We start from the raw sequence: 24308 nt of genomic DNA, 5'->3' as shown, positions 1-24308 counted from the left end.
AGGTTTGGCAATAAATGTGAACTTTGACTGATTAGGCAATAAATTTGAGCTTTCAAAGATTAGGCAATAAACCATAATAGCATAGATTATTTTGATATCACACCTTTATAGCTTTATAGCAAGTCTTAGGATACATACTTTCACTCAATTATTTCTTTCAACTTTAAATACCCATGTGGTTAAACTCTGTATTAGAACTATGGGAAGCCAAAAATGTCATTTTCAAGAAATATACTTTCCTATCTTTAGTTGGCTCATTCTTTAGGTAATATATATGAAGATAACTACTTCAGTAAATATTATGAATGATTTGATTTGTCAGCAGACAAATTAAACTTGAAATGTTAATAAAGATACATGTTGCAATCAACTATCCTTAGTCAAACCAAAAGTTTAGACCAGAATTAGAGAGTTCAGAATACAGGCCAATGTTTAGAATCTCACCTGACTTGATATGACTCTGTTCACAATGGATTGATAAACCAGAATTGATATTTTCAGGTTTGTCTGCATCCTCCTCTTTGATAATAACTGAAACATACAATGTAAAATAATGGTTAAACTAAGATACCCTTGACAGCAAATTTTTTGTAAAATATTTAATACCCAACAATCAACTGTCAGTCATCCACTTTCAAAAGCCCATACAACGATAACCCCGAAGTCTTTTATAGTGCAATAAAGGGTACTGTATATTAAAACGGAACGTTGTGAATACCATACTCACAATTGAGAAGAGTACATATACTTGGTATTAGATTTTTGTGATTAATGATTTCGCAATCAATAATAAGTAATATGATCTTTTGACGCCAAAATGACCTTTGACCTATGTGTGGTATATTTGTGCAAAGTATATTCACAACTGATGTAGATAAAAAGAAATGAGAGCAAGTTGAACGAAAACTTGAAGAAGGATGGCCATGATCATAACCTCACATCATTTGACCTTTTGACCTCTAAATGACCATTGACCCCATCATCCTCATGAACACACATATGGCATTACCCACGGATCATTTGTACAAAGTGTACAAACTGATGCAGAAATGAAGAAATAAGAGCAGTTTGAACAAAAACTTTACCTTTTTACCCTGGATGACCTGTGACCTTATTATCCTCACAAACACACATTTGATATTACCCAAGGATAAAATGTAGCAAATATGAACATAATTGATGAACAAATAAAGAAATGAGAGTAAGTTGAACAAAAAATTACAATTTTGGAACAGACTAGTTTACAACTTATAGACCAAAAACAGGAAAATTGATTATGTCTCTGCTGAACATCTTTCAGGTGAGACAAAAAAGTGTAAATTTCATGATTTTTGTTCCGGGTAAAATCATTTTAATAATCATAACTGGAGACTTAGAAAAACCTGGTAACCATTTAATAAAAAGGTCTTTTCTTTCATTCGTTTCAAGTCAGGAGGTTAACATTTTTTTTTCAATTATCATTTCCAAAAGAAGGGTGATTTTAATAAATGAAGTTTACAGTTTATGTACTTACTGTATTAAACACTAATTCAATGTACAGTGTACAAAAAAAAAATAAATGGGCACAAACATTACACTCCTTCATATGAAATATACATGACACTATCATACATAAAATAACAATGAAAGCTATATAACTAGAAAACAAGGAATAAAGGGACACCCCCCCCCCCAAAAAAAAAGAATGAATAAATTAAGTAAAACTTAAAAAGTCTCAATATCAGTTGAAAAGAATAATGCAGTTTGATCAACATCTTATAAAAGATTCATACTTCACGATTTTACAATATATAATTTTTAACATCATTGAGGATTTTAGATGTGATTGTGCAAAAACCAATCATCCCTTCAAATGCCTTTATATAGGTTGCCTTATAGTATTGGGGTATTTTGAAGAGCATTATATACCTTCTTGTTTACACTTCACAGATGATGATGTAGAAGACTGTGAACCAGCATCTATTCTTACATCCATCCTTTCTATTTCACCTGGAGATTGTAAACAAAAGAAAAGGTATACTAGAAGTACAGTGATAATGATGTACATAATGCTTCAAAGAATACTATTGTCTGTTGCAGGTGAGACAAAAATGGAAGGAACAAAGCAGAAGATAATGAAAAAAAAGAAAGAGAAAATGAAAGAAAGCAATCAAAAAGAACCTAAAAGAATATAAAAAGTAAAAGAAAGAAAAAAACAAGTGGAATGCCTCTGACGGTCTCACCTGCATCACACGATTCAATAAAGCAGCAGTGCTGACTTTCAAAACTACTATAAAGTAATGATTCACAAAAAACACCATTCATACATTGATACAATATACGTTCATTGACCTTTGACCTTGACCATGTGACCCAAAACTTGTCAGAGAAACTTGATTACCCCTATATCCACATTTTATACACTATATCTACAGATAAACTTTGAAAGCTATGACAGCAATCTTATAATTACTTCTAAAATAGCCAAAGTTCAATGACTTTTGACTTTGGTCATGTGACCTGAAACTCAAACAAAATGTTCAAAGATACTTGATTACTCTTGTATGTCTAAGTTTCATAAATCACATCCATAAACATTCAATGCTACGATGGAAATTCAACAGATACCACCCCCATCCACATGGCAAAAGTTCATTGACCTTACATGACCTTGCCCTTGCTTATGTAACCTTAAACTCACACAGGATGCTCAGTGATACTTGATTACTCTTATGGCCAAGTTTCATGAACTAGGCCAGAGATGCCAACCTCTTGACACAAAAATCAGACTGAATATCCTCAAAAATCATATTTTTTAGTGAAAAATCAGATTTTCACGAAAACTCAACATGACCAGTGCAAGCCTTGAATTAAGCAAGGCTTAAAAAAAAATTGCCCCCGGCTCGCGGGCTTTTTACAGGAACCAAGGGCAATTAAAAAAAATATATATAACTGTGAACCACACTCCAAATTTGTTTATAGTAAGCGCAGCTCCTGCAATTTTTTAATTAGTACTAGTAGTAAGTAATAGGCTTATTCAAACAACTAAGAAATCAGATTTAAATGTTTAAGTGTGTTTTGACACCCTCACTCCACATCCTCTTTACATGGGCTTATTTACTTTTCATCTTTAATGAACCACAAACAATGAACCCCCCAAAAAAAAATCTAAATAAATGAATAAAATAAACATATAAAAAAGAGAGAATTCAGATCAAATAATAATTTAGAAAAAAAAAATTTAAGTTTTTTTTTTCATGGTTAGAATCACGGTTGTTGTGGGTGAGTGTTTGTGTATGATTGTGACTATGAGGTGCACTTGGATTGCATATAAATTTCAAATTGGCTGCCAGGATGGCAACCATCTTAACAGGGTGTAGTCAAGAGTAAAGAGAACTAAACTTTAGCAAATTATTACTTTCGGGACCATAATACCTTGCTGAGCAAAGTGTATATAATTATTCATATTTTTCGGGGGTAATTCTTTATGATGTTTTCACCGAATTAATCTATGTGTGCACCTTTATTGTCACTTTCACTTTATCACATGGCCCTTGAATGTCAGTATTTACTCTACTATAAATGTTTTCGCTTTAAAAAAAAAAAATGTTGAGATGGTTCCGATCGATTTGACATAAATTTGCACCTGCGGAATTTAAATCAAGTTCTACGAGGTATTGGATAGAGCGCCCCCTGCTTACGTTTGAGAGACATAGGGAATACAATTTTTTTGTACTCCTGAGGTCTACGCCCTCGAAATGCACCTCGAGCGGGCTTGTCAGGATAACGTACTAATACAGGGCAGGAGAGGTGGTCTTGCACAATTTCCTAGGAACTTTTCTTTCCTTTCTTTCTTTTACTTTTCAAACTGACATAATTTGAACAAAGAAATTATCATATCTTGGAAAAAAAAGAAAAGCATATTTATAACCGTATAAGGCAACAATAGTCAAAACTGACTAGTTTAGTAGTTTGCCTATTCAAAATAACAACAACAACTCATTGTTTTATTTTATTCATTGGCATTATCATGATATTGGGAACCACCGTTCACTTCATACATCAGCGCTTTATTCAATTCAGTCACACGCACAGTTCCCTATTTCCACCTCCATTCACTAATTGTACACAAGTGCGTGTACAGTACACAAATATACGAGTGGTTCCCAAAAGGCAAAAACCACGATTTGGCCTATTCATTTGCATAACTTATCAGAAAATGCAGTACCAAGTGCACTTTCGCACCTACATGTACCGACGAAAGGGGCTGTATTCGGAAAACAGGCACGGTCACGGCACAAACTTGACAAACACGGCTGTTTCACTCCCATAGGCTATGTACAAAATAAGCCCTTTCAAGTACGCGCGCACGAAATCCTCGCGCGCTGCCCAGCCAGCTGATATGCTATTTCAACTTTTACACTACTCGACGATCAACTGTAAGATTTCAATTCAACATGTGTTAAAAAGCTACATTTTTGGAGGTTTGCCTTACCTTTTAAGGTTATTCCTTTCCATCGTCATATGGTATCTCCAAAATTTCACGAGAAATCACATTCCAAATTTCGAAAATCCTTATCATTTTGATGATATTCACATAAATCCTGAAAGTTCCATTCTTATTAGTGACATTTTCAGTGCAATCGCGAATGAGCCTGGCCCCTGGGACTTGCAGAGAGCGACCATTTCAGGCATAATATCTTGAAAAACACTACTCCGATTTGGTGTTCTCAACGTCTCAAAAGATATAATGTCTTGCTTAATAATATATCCGATCGGCATCAATAACCCATCATTAGTTGTCTTTTAATTCTACTTTTGCTACCCAGTACGACTAATGCACGTCAAATACCATATACGGTCTTTGACGTTGCCAAGTTTCTTCTGGGAACTTATAACACGATCATTGTTTCATTATAAGATTTGGAAGGTGTATATTTCATGAATAAAGTAACAAATTCAAATAAAAATATGTTTGTTAGAAGTTTTAGATATTTTTTGTTAAGTTTTGTCAGAAAAATTATTACGATATGTTGAATTTACTTTATATAGATTTGAATCATTGAAATTTATAAATACCAATTGGCAATCGATCCTTCACCGCTAACGATTTATTTGTAAACAAAACTATCTGGACGTCATCGATCACACTTTGAATGCGGAAATGGGTCTAGATCTAACGTTAGGTCCAAGACCGGACCAAACACAGCGAGACCACTTGAACAAATGTATTTGTTTTAGAGGAAAATTCTACTTGAATTATTCCATTACTCTTCTCATAATTAAAATTTGAGAGAAATGTTGCAACTAAAACGATTCACGTTCGTCTGACAGCATTTTGTGATCCTTTTTAGACTTGATCCTGGGGAGAGCCTATTTTAGAATGGGAGATCGAGTCGACGATACCAAGTACATGTACCACGGATCATGATTGATCATGGAAAAAAATTATTTCTTCTAACTAGCTGTCATCATATAAGCCGTGAGAGTACATTGGCCTATTTTTTCAATAGCATGAATTGCTTAAGTTGGCGGTCCTCTAAAAAAATTGGCAAACTCTCATTAAAAAAATGAAAAAAAAATAAATAACTTGTTATAGTAGCCTAAGTAGGAATATTCAAGAGGGATGGGGGTGGGTCAAGCTGAATGAAATGTTGATGACCCCCCCCAAAAAAAAAAAACAGAAAGTCTTAGCCTCCAATTTTTGGTCGTCCCTAACCCCCCCCCCCCCAAAAAAAAAAATATAATAAAAAGAAATAAATGAATAAATAAATAAATGAATAAAAATGGGTCTTTCAAAAAATTTAGTAAGGGCGGTCTTTTTTTTCTATCTCGGCGCTTCCCTCTTGAAAACTTATAGATCATTATAATCTTAAATCTGCCTTTTTTATTTGTAATGTTTCATGATTTTATGCTTTTCCATCATGCTAATCATTTGTAAATATTGTGATTGTTATGATTTACTTCAATAAAAACTTAAATATAAAAAATAGTGTTTTTTTTAATTGTGGTGGGGGGTGGGAGGGTTAAAAAAATTGAAGGGGGTTTAACCCCTGTAACCCCCACCCCTGTGTATGCCACTGACTTGTTAATACTGAACCAGATCCAGAGACAGGGGCCGGCCCCGGGGCCATCTTACTTTTGAGGATAAGGCAGTCCCCCCCCCCGCCCCTTCTGGAAAGTGGTGTTAGGTGCCGTGGAAGTTTTGAAAATGGGGGCTGACCATGCAATAATCATATTTATATGGTAATTTTTGTTTTTGTACATGGTTTTAGAAAGCCCTCACAGCCCCCCCCCCCTCACAGCCCCTGGTGTTGACTAGTATTATTGTCACTGATTTTTTTAAAAATAACTTTACTTGTTAAATTTTTTAAATGGAAACTATGTTTTTTCTTATTGTGGAGGTGAAATATTACCCCCCCCCACCGTCGTAAATACCCAAGCCAATCCAACCCCACAATACCTCAGAGGAAGGTCCAGTATTTTTAAAATCAAGAGGGTGCAAAGAGCAAAACTGAAAATTGAGTGGGTGCAGATGACAATTTTCTATGCAATTTCCTAAAACTGGCTATAGGCCTATAGTTATATTAGTAGTATATTCAATTGAATTTTTTTTTTTCAAAATGAGGAGGGGGGGGGGGACCCTTCCAACCTTGCCTTTGACTATGGTTTTTCAGTTTCATCAATACTGCCTTTGTCCCGTTTCATTAATTGTTTGTTGTCAGTGATCAAGGATTTAATATACCTGGGCCCCATTGCATAACAAAAGTTACAATTATGATTTACCATGCAAATACAACTTGTATGGAGTCCTTGATCTTGATTGGCTTTGATTAGTGTTAACATGGTAGTTACCATTTGATAACAAGGTTACCATAATACTAACTTTTATGCAATTGGGGCACTGGAGAAGGCAAAATTGAGGAAGGGGTGGCGTATTAATGACAATGGCCTTTCATTTGGATAAGGCTGCCTAATCAAGGAGTCATTCTCAAAATATAGCATGCCAGGCAGCATACAAGTACATGTGCCTCACCCTTGTGCCTTTATCCTTGATTATACAGCAGAATGTTAGATGTCTCAAGTAGTCATGGCAGGTCATCCCTTGCTTATAAAAAGAGTAAGATTATATAAACGAATTTCATTCAAAATTTACAATAAAATTGCAGTGAATTACTACATATTTTAGGAAGTTTAGATACGGATAGAGTTTCATTCACATTCAACTATTTATTGAACCACATTTGAAAATTTGCCCTCCAGTGACATTACATGCACAGATATATATATAAATAAACATCAAGACAATAATTTTACTTGAAAGAAACCTTCCAATAAAATAATATTTTAATAAGCATGTAAAACAACTGAGGTAGGAGGTAAAGTTCAATCTCTACATGTCTGTTGGGTCAATGAAACCCTCGTAACTTTATAAAAGCTATAAAATATGGATGAAAGGAGAAGGGATTGAACTCCTAAATGAAAACAATGGTCACTTGTCAGGTCTGCATTATATACCCCCTCCCAAAAAAGAATTAATATGAATATGAAAAAATCAGTCATTTTAAAACATAATATTTGCAAATTTCATGTGATCTACCACTCACACAGCCATAAAAATTGGTTATCTATCATTGTTGTATGCATATCAATTACAGTGTACATAACAAAAAAAAACACTGAAAAAATACTTTCACCTTCACATGCCTGGCAAATTCAGTACCCCGTGGATAAATTTTTTTATGCAATGATACAAGACTTAAAAATACAATAAATATAAATTACAAATCAGATAAGTGACTACTGGTAATTGATTAGATTGGATATGACATGCACATGTAGCTCATTCCTTTATATTCTCAAAATTATTGAATTTGTAAAAATAATCTGAATCTCGTTGTTCTTTGCATTTTAACTGACTAGAAATGCAAACCATAGTCATAATTCATATTATGATACAATATAATACATTGCTATTATAATACATATTTTCAGTTGTTTTTAACCTACTATTTAACATACAATTCAATTCAATTCAAGGTTTATTAGAAACATGAGTCGCAGCCAAATGGCTGAATTGTTCATGTATACAAAGTAAAAACAATAAAAAGACTCATTACATATTTCAAACATTAAAAAACAGTAACCTTTGTAAAAACTGACATGAGAAATATGTGTATAGGCAAGAATACTTTGGCAAAGAAAATTTATATACAAGTACATAAGATAATGAGGAAATAGTAAATTAAAAATAATAAAAATAAAATACGTAAACGTTTGTAAAAGATCAATAAAAATATATGGATATTAAAAAGAGTTGATTTCCTCATTCATTAAAAAACTTGATATTGCAAGTAGGCTGGTATTGCTTTCAAATGAGCAATGGGTTTATTGATTGGGCATGTCTTTATTCAGGAGATCTATGAAATATGGTATGGAGCTATTGCGAAATCGATTTGTCCTACATTTGTATTGCTGATATCTAGGAGTATGTCGGAGATTGATGGGTAAGTTTTTTGGAGGAGGTAACCAGGTACTGAATGTTGGATATTTGGTTACAGATATTGCGAAATCCAGGCCGAGTTTCTCCCTTCTGTATTCCAGAGTAGGAATTTCACATGATAGGCAAGCACTGGCATAATCTGTGTAGTTTGCCCGGGTAGTTTGGGCCCAACATGATTCTACAAGCTCTTTTTTGAATTTGCTCTAAACTTCTTACATATTTCTTTGTAAGCCCACCATTAAAAACTGGGGTGCAATATTCCATAACAGGACGAATGTAGCCCATGTATACCAATTTCAGATCCGATAGAGACAGCCATATTGCTTCGAAAGCCTAAACATGTACAACTTCCTGTTACATTTTTTGATGATTTCCATGATATGTAGGTCCCATTTTAGATTGGATTGGACGATTACACCAAGAATTTTAACAGACTGTTACATGTTATTAACTTCTTAATCAATACACTTCAAATCGAACAAGAGTGTTGCTAAGGCGGGCACAAAATATATGCTGTCTGTAACATGGAAAATGGAGCTATTGGTCAAACAAGATAAGTGGAAGATGGTGACTTCACCTTTGACCTTCTGACCTCTAAATCAATAGGCTTCCTGGGATCCATGCTAGTATCGTGCACCAAATTATATGAGCCTAGATTCTACAAGCTCTTTTTTGAAATTGCTCTAAACTGAAGTTATCACGTTTACAAGGAAAAGTTAACGGACGGACGGACACCGAGCATGATACCATAATACGTCCCGTCAAGACGGGCGTATAAAAAGTGATGCCTGTAGTCTTTGAATTAAAGTTTGAAGTGAAATATATCTAAATTATTGGAACTAAATTTTTTTTTTTCAATTTGAATATTATATCATTATGACATTTTCCTACTAGTCTAGTATAATTAGACATGTCATGAATAATAACTGTAGAGAGACATTCCAGAAGTCTTTTTTTTTTTATTGATAATTGAATTTAATATTCAATTATTGGCATTTAACTCGACAAATACTTTTTCCATTATCCACCCATTTCCATACCGAACTTCTGAAATGCGACCATATTGAATTGCATAATAATGCAGGCAAGACTGCCAGAGATGTCTTATTTGTATTGAAATACATTCATGTTAATACCCTCCTTTTAAATAAATTTGTCAGCTTGCAATCAGAATTTGATCAATTCTAACTGCATATCAATTAAAAACAAATATAGCGCAGGTAAGTTTTGAAATTGTTTAAAATGCTTTGACTTGTCTCTTCTTCCAGATGAATAGTTCTGAACTAATCTAGGATATTTTCAGCTACTAACACCTAATAGATGTTTTGGGTGAATTCTATCTTGATCTTTAAAAGTACATCAAAGGCTGCAAGAACTCTTTTCCCGTATCCTATGGTTGCGCACTTTAAAATTACACTGTAGCATTTAACCTTCCAGCAAATATTCTGCACATGGATATTGGTACATATACTTGCACATGTTTCTCAAAACTCTTATTACTGACATCGTTTAATAATTATTGATAAAAAAATAATGAATTTGTCAGATTTGATGGAGAAATACTAAATTTGAAAAAAAATAATTATAAGCAAAAGATAGGGAATCCAATAAACCACCTTTTCTGACTAACTAATTTTCAGTTGATTATTAACATTAGGCAGTTGATTATTAACATTAGGCCTTTGACCCATTATCCTAATGAAAGTACATGTATTACCAAGGATCAGATGTAGTGTGAACATAATTGATGCAGAAATAAAGGAATGTGACCAAGTTGAACAAAAACTTGACCTTTTGACCCCAACTTCCTTTTGTAGTGAGTACCTCAGTAAATACTGAAAACATAATGAATGAAAAGTTTCACCATGTCCAATTTGTAGAACTTTTTCCTAGATAATGTTACAAGTAGACCCTGTTTTTTAACTATATATGTGAACTTGAGGTTTACTGTGTTGTAGCAAAACTGGGCTCCTAAAAACATTCACAGGACATGTTAACTACAATAAAGGCCAGTAGAAGTAGAACAACAAGAAGCTCTTGAAAAAGCTGGAATCACACTTGAAGCAGCTAAACATTCATTCGTGGAAAGAGCCTCCAGTTCATTGTTTGGAAGAAGCGTTAGGAAGATGGTCACGTCGAAATCAACAAGATACCTGGAACAGTAAGTAACGCAAATTCTTAGCACTGTGAATTAAATGAGAGAATTATCTGAATTCAAAGCTCATCACCTGTACAAATGCAACATACTACCGTAAGTAACGGTGTATTAACCGCACCTTTTTCTCGGCGGGATAGAAGCAAAAGTCGGGGGTGCGGTTTATACACGGTGACGGGTCTGAGCCAGCCCGCCGTAACCCCTCCCGTACATGTACAATGTCTGCCAGATCACAACACATCGAGTGGCCGGGCGTAGCTGCCCAGGCAATGTCGTTTAGAGAGGTATGAGCCGAGGGTAATGGGAAGCAATTATTATGATCTTAATCAAATATTGTCCATAACAAACGCACCCACCTTCATGACACTAATTTTGACTTTATTCTTGATTCAAAGTAGTGAAGTTCCCTGGCTAATTTAAAAGAGACGCCAAGCATACTCTGTAATATTTTGTCACTGCTGAGCGAGAGTTGAGTGAGCTTAATTATTGCGTTGTAATGTGGTTGTAGTGCGACTTAAGCTGGCGCTATTCAAAGTCCCTTTTCGCGCCAGCTTGTTTTTTCCTTCCTGTTTGCTTTTCATAAGATACCATGTAAACCACGCACGAGAGAGACGGCACGAAGCCGTAAAAAACAACTGGAAAGAATGTCAATTTATTTGTTTCTTGAACCTTCCTGTAATCCCGTATCCAAAATTCATGCTAAGACATCAAATTTCTGAAAGTGATTGTGAGATTGTGATGCAAAAAATGTGAATGTTTCTTCCTCCTACGCTGGGAAAGACACAGATCATAATTTGATAAGATGTACTGGCATGACTGGTACTGTATCGTAGTTTGCAATGTAATGGCAGTGCTGTGTGTGACTGTGAGGTGAGTGAGTGTGTAAGTTGCCAATATTGTCGGCCGGGGACCGTTCTTTCTTTCTAACATTTGTAGATGAATTGATCAAGAACAGCATATTTCCGCATACCGGTAATCTCTTTGGATACTTTGAAATCTTAAAAACTTAGATTTTGTTTCTTTGTACATGTACCTCAAATATGCATGTAAATGTGAGAATTTTTATTTTTTTTTAGTCCAAAGTTGGGGGTGCGGTTAATACACGGGTGCGGTTAATACACCGTTACTTACGGTACTTGTTTATTTCTTTGAAATATAGATAAAACATAATTTTTTTTAAAGAATGGTTTACAAGTATAGATGTTGATCTACTTATAGTTGGAAAAAAATATATATCCCCTTCCTTATGATATCCAAATCACTTTGATTTCTCATCTTCAAGCATTTTCTTCCATATTGACTAATTTTTACATTTAAAATAATAGTAACTGTGATAGAAATTGACACAATATTCAGAAAGTAATATGTTTCACCCTTTTACTTTCCTTTTCTTATCCCCTTTTCTTTGTGGTGAAAATTTTGGGAGCCATGAACCAGTGTGTACATGCAAGTGAGTGGGGGCATTTTCTTTCAACCTGTATAGTGGCAGATGAATTTAAAAGCACCAAATTTGAATTGCGGGGGGGGGGGGGGGGGGTGTCTTCTAATGAATGGCCATCAAAATATTAAATTAAAATTGTTATGTATATATGCTTTAGAGCTTATACATGTGAAGAAAGCTTCTTCTTGTTTAATAGTCATTCAAAGAGATTTACATAACAAGATGCAGCAAAGACATTGGCCATGATGAATGATGGGCACCTTAATTGGTCCACAGTACAGACAGATGAATAGGTAATTTTCACTGAGAATTAATGTCATACTGACCTCACTGTCTTTATTATCTCCGTTCTTCTTATCAATGGATAACCACTGAAGACCTGGCTCAAGATCTCTGGCAGTGCATGGCTCCTTGGGGGTGGGGGGGGGGCTGACCAACGGGAATTGCATCGTCTGATCTTCACAGTCAAAGGTAGTGTCCCATCACTGCTATAGCCCCATTCCTGCATAAGATTTTGCATATGTTGCAATTGCATTCTGTAGGTAATCAAGAAATGACCAGGTTTGCCAATCCTCACTTGAACCATGGACAGTCAACAGTGATTCACTAGGTCCATAGCAGAGTCACAGACTGGAGGTGGTTAGACAACAGAAACAGAAAGAAAAGTTAGCACCAGAATATTGCTTTATTTTGAATAGTTTTAATGATCATAAAGAATGTGAAATCAATAAATTCATCTCAAGGACATTGCAACAAAGGATTATTCATGATCATTTCATTTGCACCTTTAAATGACAAAAGATATTATAAACTGCCACCAGATACATGATTAAATTCATCAAAAGTGAGAATAATATATACAATCATAAATCTTTCCTGGAGACAGAATAAAGCATTGGATTTGTACTAAAACAAGTTTTTGAGCAAATTTTGATCTGATATGCACTTGCATAATTGTATTATTTTTTTAAAACTGTGCCAATTGTCACCAGTGTGGCCTCAAATTTTGCATTACCAGAAGACTCAAACGAAAAAGAGTAATAGAAATATCGTTAAAAATGTTGAGGGAGGCCAGCCTTTTTTTCATAGCTAAAGCTATTAATTGGTAGAAAACCTTCTGAACCTTCTGAAGTTTACACCGGCAGGGCAGTAGTCTGCAAATCGCCAGCGTGCTGCTCACGTGTGGGTTAGAGTGTTGCTCTAAAACTTTCTACTGATGTTTTGTTTTTTATATCGGGATTCAAGTCATTCCAAGCTCTGATTGTTCTTGGAAAGAATGAGTTTTTGTAAGTATCTGTCCGGGCAAATGGCACTTCTATGCGAGTACCACTATTATTCCTTGTCTCTCTTGTCGAGATCAAGTTAATGTATTCCTCTTTGTTTATATCAACATTATTATTCTGGATTTTGTACATCATTGCCAGTCTGTTCTTTTCCCTTCTACTTTCCAGCGTATCGAGTTGGAGGTCTTTTAACATTCCACTGACGCTACTTTCACGGCTATAATCACCACAGCAAAAACGGGCTGCCTTTCGTTGAACCCCTTCAAGAGTTCTGATTTGATCAGCTTTATAAGGATCCCATGCACAAGTGGCGTACTCTAATACTGGTCTGACTAACGATTTATAGGCTATGACTTTGACATCCCTTGGACAGAACCATAGATTTCTTCGTAGAAAGCCAAGGGTTTTGTGGGCTTTGTTAGCTGTTTTATCCACTTGTTCCCTCCATGTTAGTTTATTGTCCAGCTGAACCCCCAGATAAGGATGGGACGTTGTCTTTTCTAGCACCTGTCCACAAAAAATATAGTCCCTGAGAGGAGGCGATTTCTTCTTAGATACTGCCAAGACGGTGCACTTTGAAGGATTGAAACTCATTTTCCATGTACTTTGCCATTTTTCCAGCAACCGAAGATCATCTTGCAAGTTGCAAATCATCAAAACCTACCCATATGTTCATGTTCCATCATCTTTCCACAGGAATGGATTTCTCACAACTCACGATGGGGCAATTCCTGAAGAAGAGGTGTGGATTAAGTTTGGGGGAGATCATGGTGGACAGGTGGAGGCTCATTTAAGTTGGTGATACAGAGGTCTGCAATGTGGAAAACACAATGCCTCATAGAAATCCTTGTTTGTTGGATGCTATGAAGGTTCCTTCCATCTCATTGCTTCAGAAAATGACTCATTCCATCACCAAGCAACTGACAAATGAAGAAGATTAAATGTAGAAGTCAGGATATTGGAGACATAAATTTCAAATTATTCTATTTTGTAACGTCACAGATGTGTAGATTATTACTGAAAATTGTGTGATATAATTTAATTTTTTATATAAAAAGTAAAATAGCTGGCAGTTGTTTTAGATGTTTATTTTATCTGATGTAATATAGGTATGATTTAGATTTAACCTCTGATGTAACATACATATTTTTTCCTTCAATTTTTGAGACTAGGGGAACTACATGTAGTTGAAAGGATACATAAAATAAAAAAAACCTATAAATATATTGGTAATAATGTCATTTTCATGTGAGAAATTAGATTTTTCAGATTATGTTGGTGACATTAGTTAAATAGGACGTATCAACACTCAAATCAACAAAAGAAATTCTTTGAATACCTGTTTCACCAGAGAACAACTATCATGATGATAAAAAAAAGACGAACAGAATTTATGCTAATCTTCCCTGTACAAAACGTGCACACAGAAGACATGTTATATTAAAGATAAAAGGATCTTTGAAAAATGAAAGTCATCTTATGATGAAATTTAGTAAACAAGAAATGCCACAAAAGAAGCACGTGCAGAGATAAACTATCATGTATGAATGAACTATAATAATAAATGTATATTTGGTCTGATACAATAGAAAAATAAAATTTAGGGCCTACCTGACCTATGTGTGTATAGTTTGTTGTGAATAAATGTAGCAATGTGTGTTATTGATTGATTCATTGAAACTAAAAAATTGAGAAAACAAAGAAATAAAAAAACACATAATCCTTCATTTCAGACCCAATCCCCCGGACCCACCGTATAGACTCTATGAAGTACAGCATATTTTTAATGCAATACCCCCCCCCATGTATCTGAAAAAACCTCAAGCAGAATCTAACCCTAAAAAAATCAATTAAAAAATCTAAAGAAATAAAAAAACACAAAATCCTTCATTTCAATCCCAATCCCCGGACCCGCCGTATAGACTCTATGCAGTACAGCATATTTTTAATGCAATACCCCCCCCCCATGTATCTGGAAAAACCTCAAACCTCAAGCAGAATCTAACCCACCCTAAAAAAATCAATTAAAAAATCTAGAATCTATAGGGCCTACTAGTACTACCACTTAGCCTAGAGGACTCAGTGATATTTTTTATGATTTTGATAATATTGTCATTTGATCAAATGGCAATATCAAAATCATAAAAAATATGATCACTGAGTCCTCCAGGCTAACTAGCAGTAGCACTGCTGGCCTTGAATCTAGTCACTAGTGCGGTGTAGTCAATATAGCCGCAGTATCACAGATATGGGTAACACTGACTGTAAATTTGTATGCAAAAAAAAAAACAAATGGCCAAAAATATTGCAAGTGTTGTCATGATTGTGAAAATAAGAGTCTAGACCAAGACTGTGAAATACCCTTTTTTACGAGTCAAAGTTAGCACTCAGCAGCATTAGGCGCAGCCAAATCATTACATGTACAGCAAATGCACTCTCAGTCTCACTCAGGCAGTCTGGCTCAGCTAGCTCTGCCTTAACCCAGGGAGCGCCGGCCCGCGTAGCGGTCCGGCGCCCAGGAGCTCATGTATTGACCCATACTCATGGGACAAGGGTAGATTATGGTCAAAATATCTAGCAAGATAAATTATGAAAACAGAAATTATGCACTTACCACGATTACGGTATATGGATGAAGGTCTAACGAGTGGCAATTCATAACAAAAATGGCCGATCGAGACGGGGGTAGGAGAAAACTTTTCGTTTTTTTGAGGTTCCAGTCTGTGCCCAGATGTCTGAAAAACTGCCACTCGTTAGACCATCATCCATATAATCGTGGTAAGTGCATAATTTCTGTTTTCATAATTTATCTTGCTAGATATTTTGACCATAATCTACCCTTGTAGACCATTGCGTATGGTCAATTACACGGTAAGCTCCTGGGCTCCCGCCCGCTACGCGGACGGGAGTTCCCTGGGTTAGCTCTGCCTCAGCTCACGAAGCGCAGCTGAGCTGCTGTGTACATGAGCGGTGCTTGACCACACAGCCAGGCGGCCCGCGGCCCGCGACCCGGCCCTGCCCGGCTTCACCCGAGGTAGCGGCGCCCACATCCTGTACAAACAGAATGTGCTGTATCGAAAAATGAACCTAAAGTAAATTCTAATGTTGGGTCCCACGAAAAATTGCGCCAGATGAATCTTAAGTGCAATGAAAACAAAACTAAAATAAATACGAAATGCTGACAAACCGGACTTTTTACATTTTGGACTTTATAAAGTTCCATAATTAGGTCCAGATTTGCGAGTTAACATTGGATTATGCAAACGCAAACAACATCACAAAATGGAAAAAAACAGAAAACGTATAATCCCATTGCCATACTTACGACTTCAAACATGGAAAAAAATGTTTCCTCCACGGAATTCTTGCGAAATAAATAAACTGTTGGGGACAGACAGAGAGAGTTGGTCGTGTCAGCGCCAGATGCCACAACATTCGCCAAAGATTTTTTCATCGCCCCTGAAGAGATCGCAGCACAACAACGTTAAATGCATATGCGCACTTGGGCCGCGAGGGGGCGCTAAGCTTATTTTCACTCTGAAACAGCCGTGCAAAGGCGCTGGGCCAGTAGAAGCAAAGACCTTATAATATATTACTAGACCGAAAGCTGTGCGCGCGTTCAGCACAAAACAAATGAGATTAGACTCCGCCTACCGCGATCATTTGAAGACAAAAATAAGCCCCCATTGACATTCATGAGCGTAAATATATTCATATTCCGGCCTTGTCATTGGCTAAGAGCGTCATTAATACGCGATTTCCCCGATTCTTTGTCATCGATACTAGTGGTATCGTGTTACAGAAGTAATTATTCATTTGACCTCATTACGTCATCTAATTTATTCATTCTGAAACTTTTCTTTCCACACAAAAATGGACCTACGAACACTCCGGTGAGTACGTATAAATTGATATAACCACATGAATTCAGTGGACTATTTACAAATTTCACACTTTATTTTGTGATCTTAGGTTATTTCTCTACCAAATTAGAGAGTTTACTATCATTCTTCTGTTAAAGGAAAGCAGAATTTGGTCTTTGAAATTGAAGTTAGATTGTCATCGTCGCCCAGTGCAGCCTGTATGTTGCTTGCAGTGTTGCGGTTATTGCGCTGTGTTAACCACATGTATTTTGTACGGGCTCCTAGCCGATTGGGCATCGAGAGAATTTCGGGCCGGTTTGGTTCACCTCCAATTAACAAGGACCAACCCACGATTGATTAAAGCAAGAAGAATGAAGCTTCTTTTTGTACACTAACGTTAGATCTAGAGGGAGATCTGCATCTATCTTCAGTAGATCGAAACCCAGTCAGGAATAAACTGTGAAGTGGAGTGTGGATGAAGATATATTGCCTGTCATTGTGTCAATCCTCACTTTAGTTTCAGTTTCAGATATCAAATTTATTTTGCATAACTTCAGGCTTCTTCATTTAGCCCCCACCCATTTTAACTTATTGTTATTTATAAATAGGGTCTATAGTTAGACTCCTAGACCAAAAGCTTCAGTCTCTCTATTTTGGTTGTTCCGCTGAACTGTGTTGGCTCACTCACGAATAGTAAAAAAAAATGTCAGAAATTGTTGAATAAATCCCCAGAAACGACGGTTATTCCTGTATACGAAATAATATGCTGCTCTGCATGCATGTTTGTCTTATTATCAACAGGCTAGGTCTAGGACCTAGATCTAGATAGGCCTAACTTGGTTAACAGAGGATCTAGGCCTATTAATATTATTTTAGACTTAAGATCTAGGCCTACGGTACTTCACTTTTATTCATTGATGCTTTCTAATTCTAGGCCAACCTAATTCAAATCGAGTCATCTAAATTATACTTTCCCAACCCGCGACACTTACCCCAGGCCCAGGGCTTATGATCTAGGTCTGTAATTTAGGCCTAGATCTAGGTCTGGGCCTAAACGACTCCATTTACATGTACGAGTATGCCTGTCAGTGTCAGTGGACCAAGGACTAGATCTAATCTTGGTCAATAATGGCAATGAAGTTTAAACTTTTAGCCAGGAATAAAAGACATCAAATCCATATAGGCCTAGATCTCAGTTTAGAACCAAAGCTTTACTTTCTAGGTCTAGATAGATCGAGAGTCCATCGTTACTATCTAGATCTAGACCTACGAGTAATTTAGATACGCGAATGCTGTTGCACAGCTCTGAGTCTTGGACTAGATCTATACTTTCTTACAAATAGATCTAGACCTAGTGCATGAGATGAAATTATGTTAAAGTCAAATGAAATAAGATTCGGAAATAAAAAGATGCAGATGTTTCTTTTGGGGGGAGGGCAGACATTTGAAAAAATTTAGAGAAACCTAAAATTCAGAAAGCGAGGGCCAGAAGTAACCAATATTACCTATGGCCGTTTTGTGCATTTTCTAAAATAAAATTGAAAGATGTCATGCAATTCTTTTTTTGATGAAGGTTTTCACATTTCATCTCTTACCCAAATCCCTCCCCTATACATACGGCCATGAAAAATATCACTTATTATTGTACTCTCTTTTCTTTCACAAACAGGTTGAGTTTGAAGAAAAAGAAAAGCAGGTCGAGTTTGAAGAAAAAGAAAAACAGGTTGAGTTTGAAGGACAAGAAAAACAGTATAGAGGTCTACCTATATGGTTCAAGATGATGATCATAAGTGCATGCATCATTTTGCAGATTCTCATCCAGGTATAAAAGTTAAACTAACCCATTCAAAATTACAGATACATTACATGCATTGAATGTTAACCATGTTTACATTAAATAAAAATAACCTGAGCCACAAAGAGGTAGGATCTGTACGGAACATACACTTAAATATACAGGCTCTCGAGTCTAAAATAGAACCAATGTCAAAAGTTATGTACTTTGGGCAAATTTATAAAATTAGGACATGTCCTTGATCTACTAGTAATTAAATTGCCTTTTTATTTCCTATTTGTTTATAAACAAAGCAATATTTATTTTTCATGAGTTATATTTTTTAAAATTCATTTTATTCATTCTTTAGTGTGATATTCATATTTCATATTTGTAGATTTACGATTTTTTTTTGGTTTTACATTTTGTCTAATAGGATGATGCAATTTGACAATTTCCATGGAGGTGATTGATGATGATAAATAATTGGTGAAGTAGGCCTGATAGAACAGTGCCTGGACCACAGAGAGAAATACAAACTACAGCAGTTATATGAGTGAGTGAGTGAGTTTGTTAGTGATTATTTTTGATAATGGAGGTTGTTCACATTTTTTTGGCAACAAATAGACCTGCCTTTGAAATACCCATTTCAATTTTGTTTCTAGATTATAGTTAGTGTCGTTTTTAATTACAGATCAAAATATTCTGTGCAACAAAACATATCAACTTTAATTCTGACTATTCATATAATTTACATATGTTAATTTATATATTCATATTTACAAGAAATCTCTGTCATTTTTTCGAGGAGTACATGTAGTTAGAATGGAGAGTGGTATGTAAACTGCAGAGAACATGTTTAAGTGATATGCTTTATAGAAGTACAACTTTATACCGGTAATTAGAAGAAAGATTTCCTATGGTATGTGTTGAAACATATATACCTATGCATAGTCTCACTTTTCTTAAAAAATTTGTTTTATAAATCATGACAATTTAATTGATTTTCTTTCTCTATTTTTTTCAATCTGCAGGACTGGTGTAACAGATGTTTTCATTCAAGAAATCCAACTATTCAACATTGAAGACTTAGGAACCACGTGATGAAGATGGAAAAGGTTAAAAAAAAAAAAAATATTATCACAACCCAAATTCATGACGTATGAAATTTCTTATTGATTTTCATTAAAATTGGTTGCAAAAAGAGAAGCTATAAACATACAAATAGGAGCAGCGGATTGAAGTTGCTTGAAAGTGGGGGGGGGGGGGCACAGGGAAAATGCTGTTTTATGTGAAATTTTTAAAAAGTTGCGAGCAAGCAAAATTTTGACATTTTAAAAACAAATATCCAATTTTGTGATAGATTTCGACAAAATATTCAAAATGATATATTTCACCCTTTGCTTTCCTTTTTCTTTTTTTCCCCTTGGTCGTGATTTTTTTTTTTTGGGGGGGGGGCAAGAGCATTGGCGGCGGAAGGCAAAAAATTTAGGGGGGTCCACCTGAATTTATCCACCTAAATCTTAGAAGGGACCACAAAAATTTCCAGCAAAAAAAAAGGTCAACCACAATTTTAGGGGGGGCACAACAATTTTAAGGGGGGGTCTACCTTAATTTAGGGGGGACGCAGGAAAAAAAATTGACGAGCAAAAAAAAAAAGATTCTCAACAAAAAATTTAGGAGGGGGGACAGGTCCCCCTATCCCACCGCTTCCACCGCCTATGGGCAAGAGTCCTTCAAGCCCCCCCCCCCCCTCCATCTGTACGAACCTGCTTATATACCCCCACTCACATGAATTATTAAACTTAATGCACACAGGATTTCCTTCAGAAGTATATTATAGAAATGAAAATATTGTTTTCTTGTTTCAAAGGGCACTCGTCATGGTGACCATAAAACAGATCCTTCTCAAGTGAAAGGGGCACAGAACAAATTCTTTAGAAGCGCTCTTCTTGGGTAAAAAGGGGCAGTGATTCAAGAAAGGGCACTTTCAAGAAGGCGAGGGGGCACTTTGTATTACATGAAACGGGCTCTCAGATGGAAGGGCACAGAACACGTGGGGGGCATTTTTGGGTGAAAAATTGCATATAAGGAAGAGCACTAATTGGTATTACCTAAAACAGGTTCTCATCAGGTGAAAGGGACACAGTACACGTTCGTGAGGGGGCATTTTCTTGCATAAAAAGGCACTTTTCAGTGCTTCAAAAAGTAGGGGGAATTGTGCCCCCCCCCCAGCATACAAAAACATATTTATTTTGGTTCAAACTATTAACATACGCTTAAGAAAAAGGTAAAGCTTAATCCTCTGATAATGTGATTTTTTTTCTGGATAATTAATAAAATTCACCACTAACCAGAAAATTCCTTCATGTCTTTCATTTGTGTTCATATAGTATTTGTACCGAGCTAAAATGAAAGAGATTTGGAATTGGCAAAATTCAAAGTGAGACGGAGATCGAGAGAGGGAAAGAGTGATGAGAAGTGGGTTGGAAAGAGATGAAAGAAATGGAGGGGCACATAATTATGAAGAGATAATTTAGAGGGGGTGGTGAGAGAGCTGGTGTTGGAAGTAGGAACAAAAGGGGTGGAAGAGAAATAAGACGAGATTTTTGGAAACCAGGGGAGTGTTTCATCAACATTTTTGTCCGACAGGTTGTCAGATCTAACATCTTTCTCTGATTCTGATTGGCTGTGAGGCACTGTTACTATGGTAACTGTCGGATAAAATAGGACTTGTCGGATAAAACGTCCGACAAGTCCTTTCATGAAACGCTCCCCCGGAGACAGATAACAAGTGGGAAAATAAGAAGGAAATATTTGAAAAGTTAAGTTGCAAAAGAGGCTAGGGCCACTCCAAGAAAATCATTTTTTTTATTCTCCCATATTGCAATATTCTTATGCGAAAATGAATTTTCATGATACCCTACCATTAGAAATTCAAAATTGGGTATAAAAGAAATCTACTTATCTTCATTTAAGATATTATTTTCCAGAAAAATTATGAATGGACCTAACCCCTTTTGAAAAAAGTGAATTTTCTTTTTTTAGTTCACTTTTTTAATGGGAATTTCAACTTTTCTATGGTATCATCTTATAGAGCTACTAAAAATCAATTAAGACATAAAAATCAAATTTGATTAAAAATGGACCTAACCCCTTTTAAAAGTGAGCTCTTCATATGTAGGAGAAGGGCGGCACAAAAGAACATGAGTGGGAAAATGATTAAATGGAAAAAAAAACAGAGTAAGAAATGCTGGAGAATAAAGGGGACAGGAAACATATTGAGCATGATAAACTGGGGCCCGTTTCATCATGAGTTACAAGTATGGTAACTACGAATACCAATCATAATCAAGGTTCCCACGGTTATCACAATAATAGCGATGTTTAAATAGCTCAGTGTAATTCATTATGAAACGGACGCCAGAAGAAAGCAGGCACGGGGATCATGAAGATTTTTTTTTTACTTCTCCAAATTAAATTTGTAACAAGAAATGACTCTTTTAGTGGTGAAAGTTATTTTTCAGTATTCATACTCAACCAGTGAAAATGAATACCATCATTGTAATAACCATGATTTGCCCCCACCCCACCTCCACCTTTTTACCTAATCGCGACTTGATCTACTCTTTTCATCTTCCCTTTTAGAATTAGCATAGGCCTATAAGACGCAATACAAACATTGTTTTGTTTTTAAGTGATATCGCTTGTGATATCGATACTTTATAAAGCGCAACGTATCGTCTCAGATTTGCGCTTGCTTGATTCGCTGAATCCTTCGCGTCACGAGCGCGTAACAAAATGAATACATTAATAAATTTGCCAAGTTGACCTTTGTCATTGCGCTGGTGTGCGTATTGTCTAATACACGTACAAAACCACAGTTGACGAGGGAGCATCGTACGAAATTAATATTAATGGGGGCTTATTTTAGCTTCTAATGGATTAAACAAAATGGCGGTAGCTTCGGGGGCCTGAGTAGAAGGGTACCGGGCCGGTACGGTAACAGTACCGGAGCGGAGGTCTACCGTGCGTGGGCGTGGGAGCGAAAGCGCACTCGCTCCAATCCAACACTCAACAGAATTGCAAACAAGATATCATAAAGTTCAATCAATTCTTACCAAGAGATAACAGCTTCACTTGTTCTTTTGATTCATACCTATCCTTCCTACAGTCTTGCTGAATTTCACTTGTTTAAAGCCTAAGTTCGGCCTAATTTTTGTCTACGAACGACCTCTAAATAGTAAAGCGGTTCATTTGCGCAATCTGAAGCAGACTGAAGTTACGGCTAATTAAAAAGCACATGTGGTACACACGGCAAAAACAAAAAACGAGGAAAGAAAAGGAGAAGAAAGAAGAGGCATCCCGGCACTTTTTTATCTTCGGAATTCATGTTGGTCGAAAAAAAATATATTTGTATTAGAAAGGTCTTTTTTATTAGCTCGCTTCGCTATCAGAAACTTCCGAATAGGCCTATGTACGTCATGTCTGCCTACTTGTTGATATAGCTCATAATGATGATGGATGATGATGGTGATGATGATTGATTGATTGATTGATTTTATTTGGCAAGTCACCATAACATATTATACAGTAGCATTTAAACAACAGGCTTGCACAGGATGACCCACGAAAGCTCGAAAGCTTATTTCCAGTGGGGTCCTGAATTAAGATAATAAAATGGTACAATTATGCTATTAACATATTAAAAATGAAGAAAAAAAATCAGAATTTAGTATTACCAATAAATAAGATATATAGACAATAAATAAGATATATACAAGAATGTAACGAAGAAGAAAATAAGGAGAAGGAAGAGGAGCAACAGAAGAATAGTGGGGACGAGGAGTAGAATGAGACGGAAGAAACTGATAACCATTATGATAAATACGAGACTATGGCTCCCTCCTGCTCGTACGCACGGGCGTCCGTCGATATAACACATGATATTTTTATGAAAATATGCACCCTTTTTCTTAAAAGTTGATGGAGAGGGGGAAAATTAATCGTATCAAGTCGGAGTATTCAGTAATGAGTACAAGAGAAACTATGTTTCACTGATTTTCATGATTCATCCCATGTGATTAACTGAATAGTTTTGACGACTTAGATATTAAAGGGTCATTCTAAACACTTTTTGTAGGCCTAATCTTGAACAGGTTCTACGGAGCCTTTTATCAACTTGACGTTTTTTTTTTTAACTGGTCTACTGCCCAGTGGCGTAACTACGGCGGGGGCACGTGCCCCCCCCATCGGCTGGCAAAAAAAACGGGAGAAAAAGAGGGAGAAGAAAGAAACGTAGTGGAAAAG

General features: G+C 36.0%; 1 protein-coding gene across 3 annotated transcripts in view; it reads right to left on the bottom strand.

Annotated features, from left to right (window-relative positions):
- Positions 1 to 23660, bottom strand: part of LOC121419889 — a 44114-nt gene extending 20454 nt beyond the window's left edge. For all 3 annotated transcript variants that reach the window (XM_041614358.1, XM_041614360.1, XM_041614359.1), the window contains exons 1-3: positions 23120 to 23660; positions 1909 to 1989; positions 445 to 531 (exon numbers count right to left, since the gene is read on the bottom strand). In XM_041614358.1, the coding sequence (XP_041470292.1) occupies positions 445 to 531; positions 1909 to 1975 (154 nt within the window). In that variant the 5' untranslated portion in view covers positions 1976 to 1989; positions 23120 to 23660. The remainder of the gene's footprint in view (positions 1 to 444; positions 532 to 1908; positions 1990 to 23119) is intronic.
- Between the last annotated feature and the right edge of the window lie 648 nt (positions 23661 to 24308).

Source organism: Lytechinus variegatus, chromosome 8 (assembly GCF_018143015.1).
Source record: "Lytechinus variegatus isolate NC3 chromosome 8, Lvar_3.0, whole genome shotgun sequence".
NCBI lineage: Eukaryota > Metazoa > Echinodermata > Echinoidea > Temnopleuroida > Toxopneustidae > Lytechinus > Lytechinus variegatus.
Note: the sequence above shows the minus strand (reverse complement) of the source record. Positions and strands in the feature narration are given on the sequence as shown.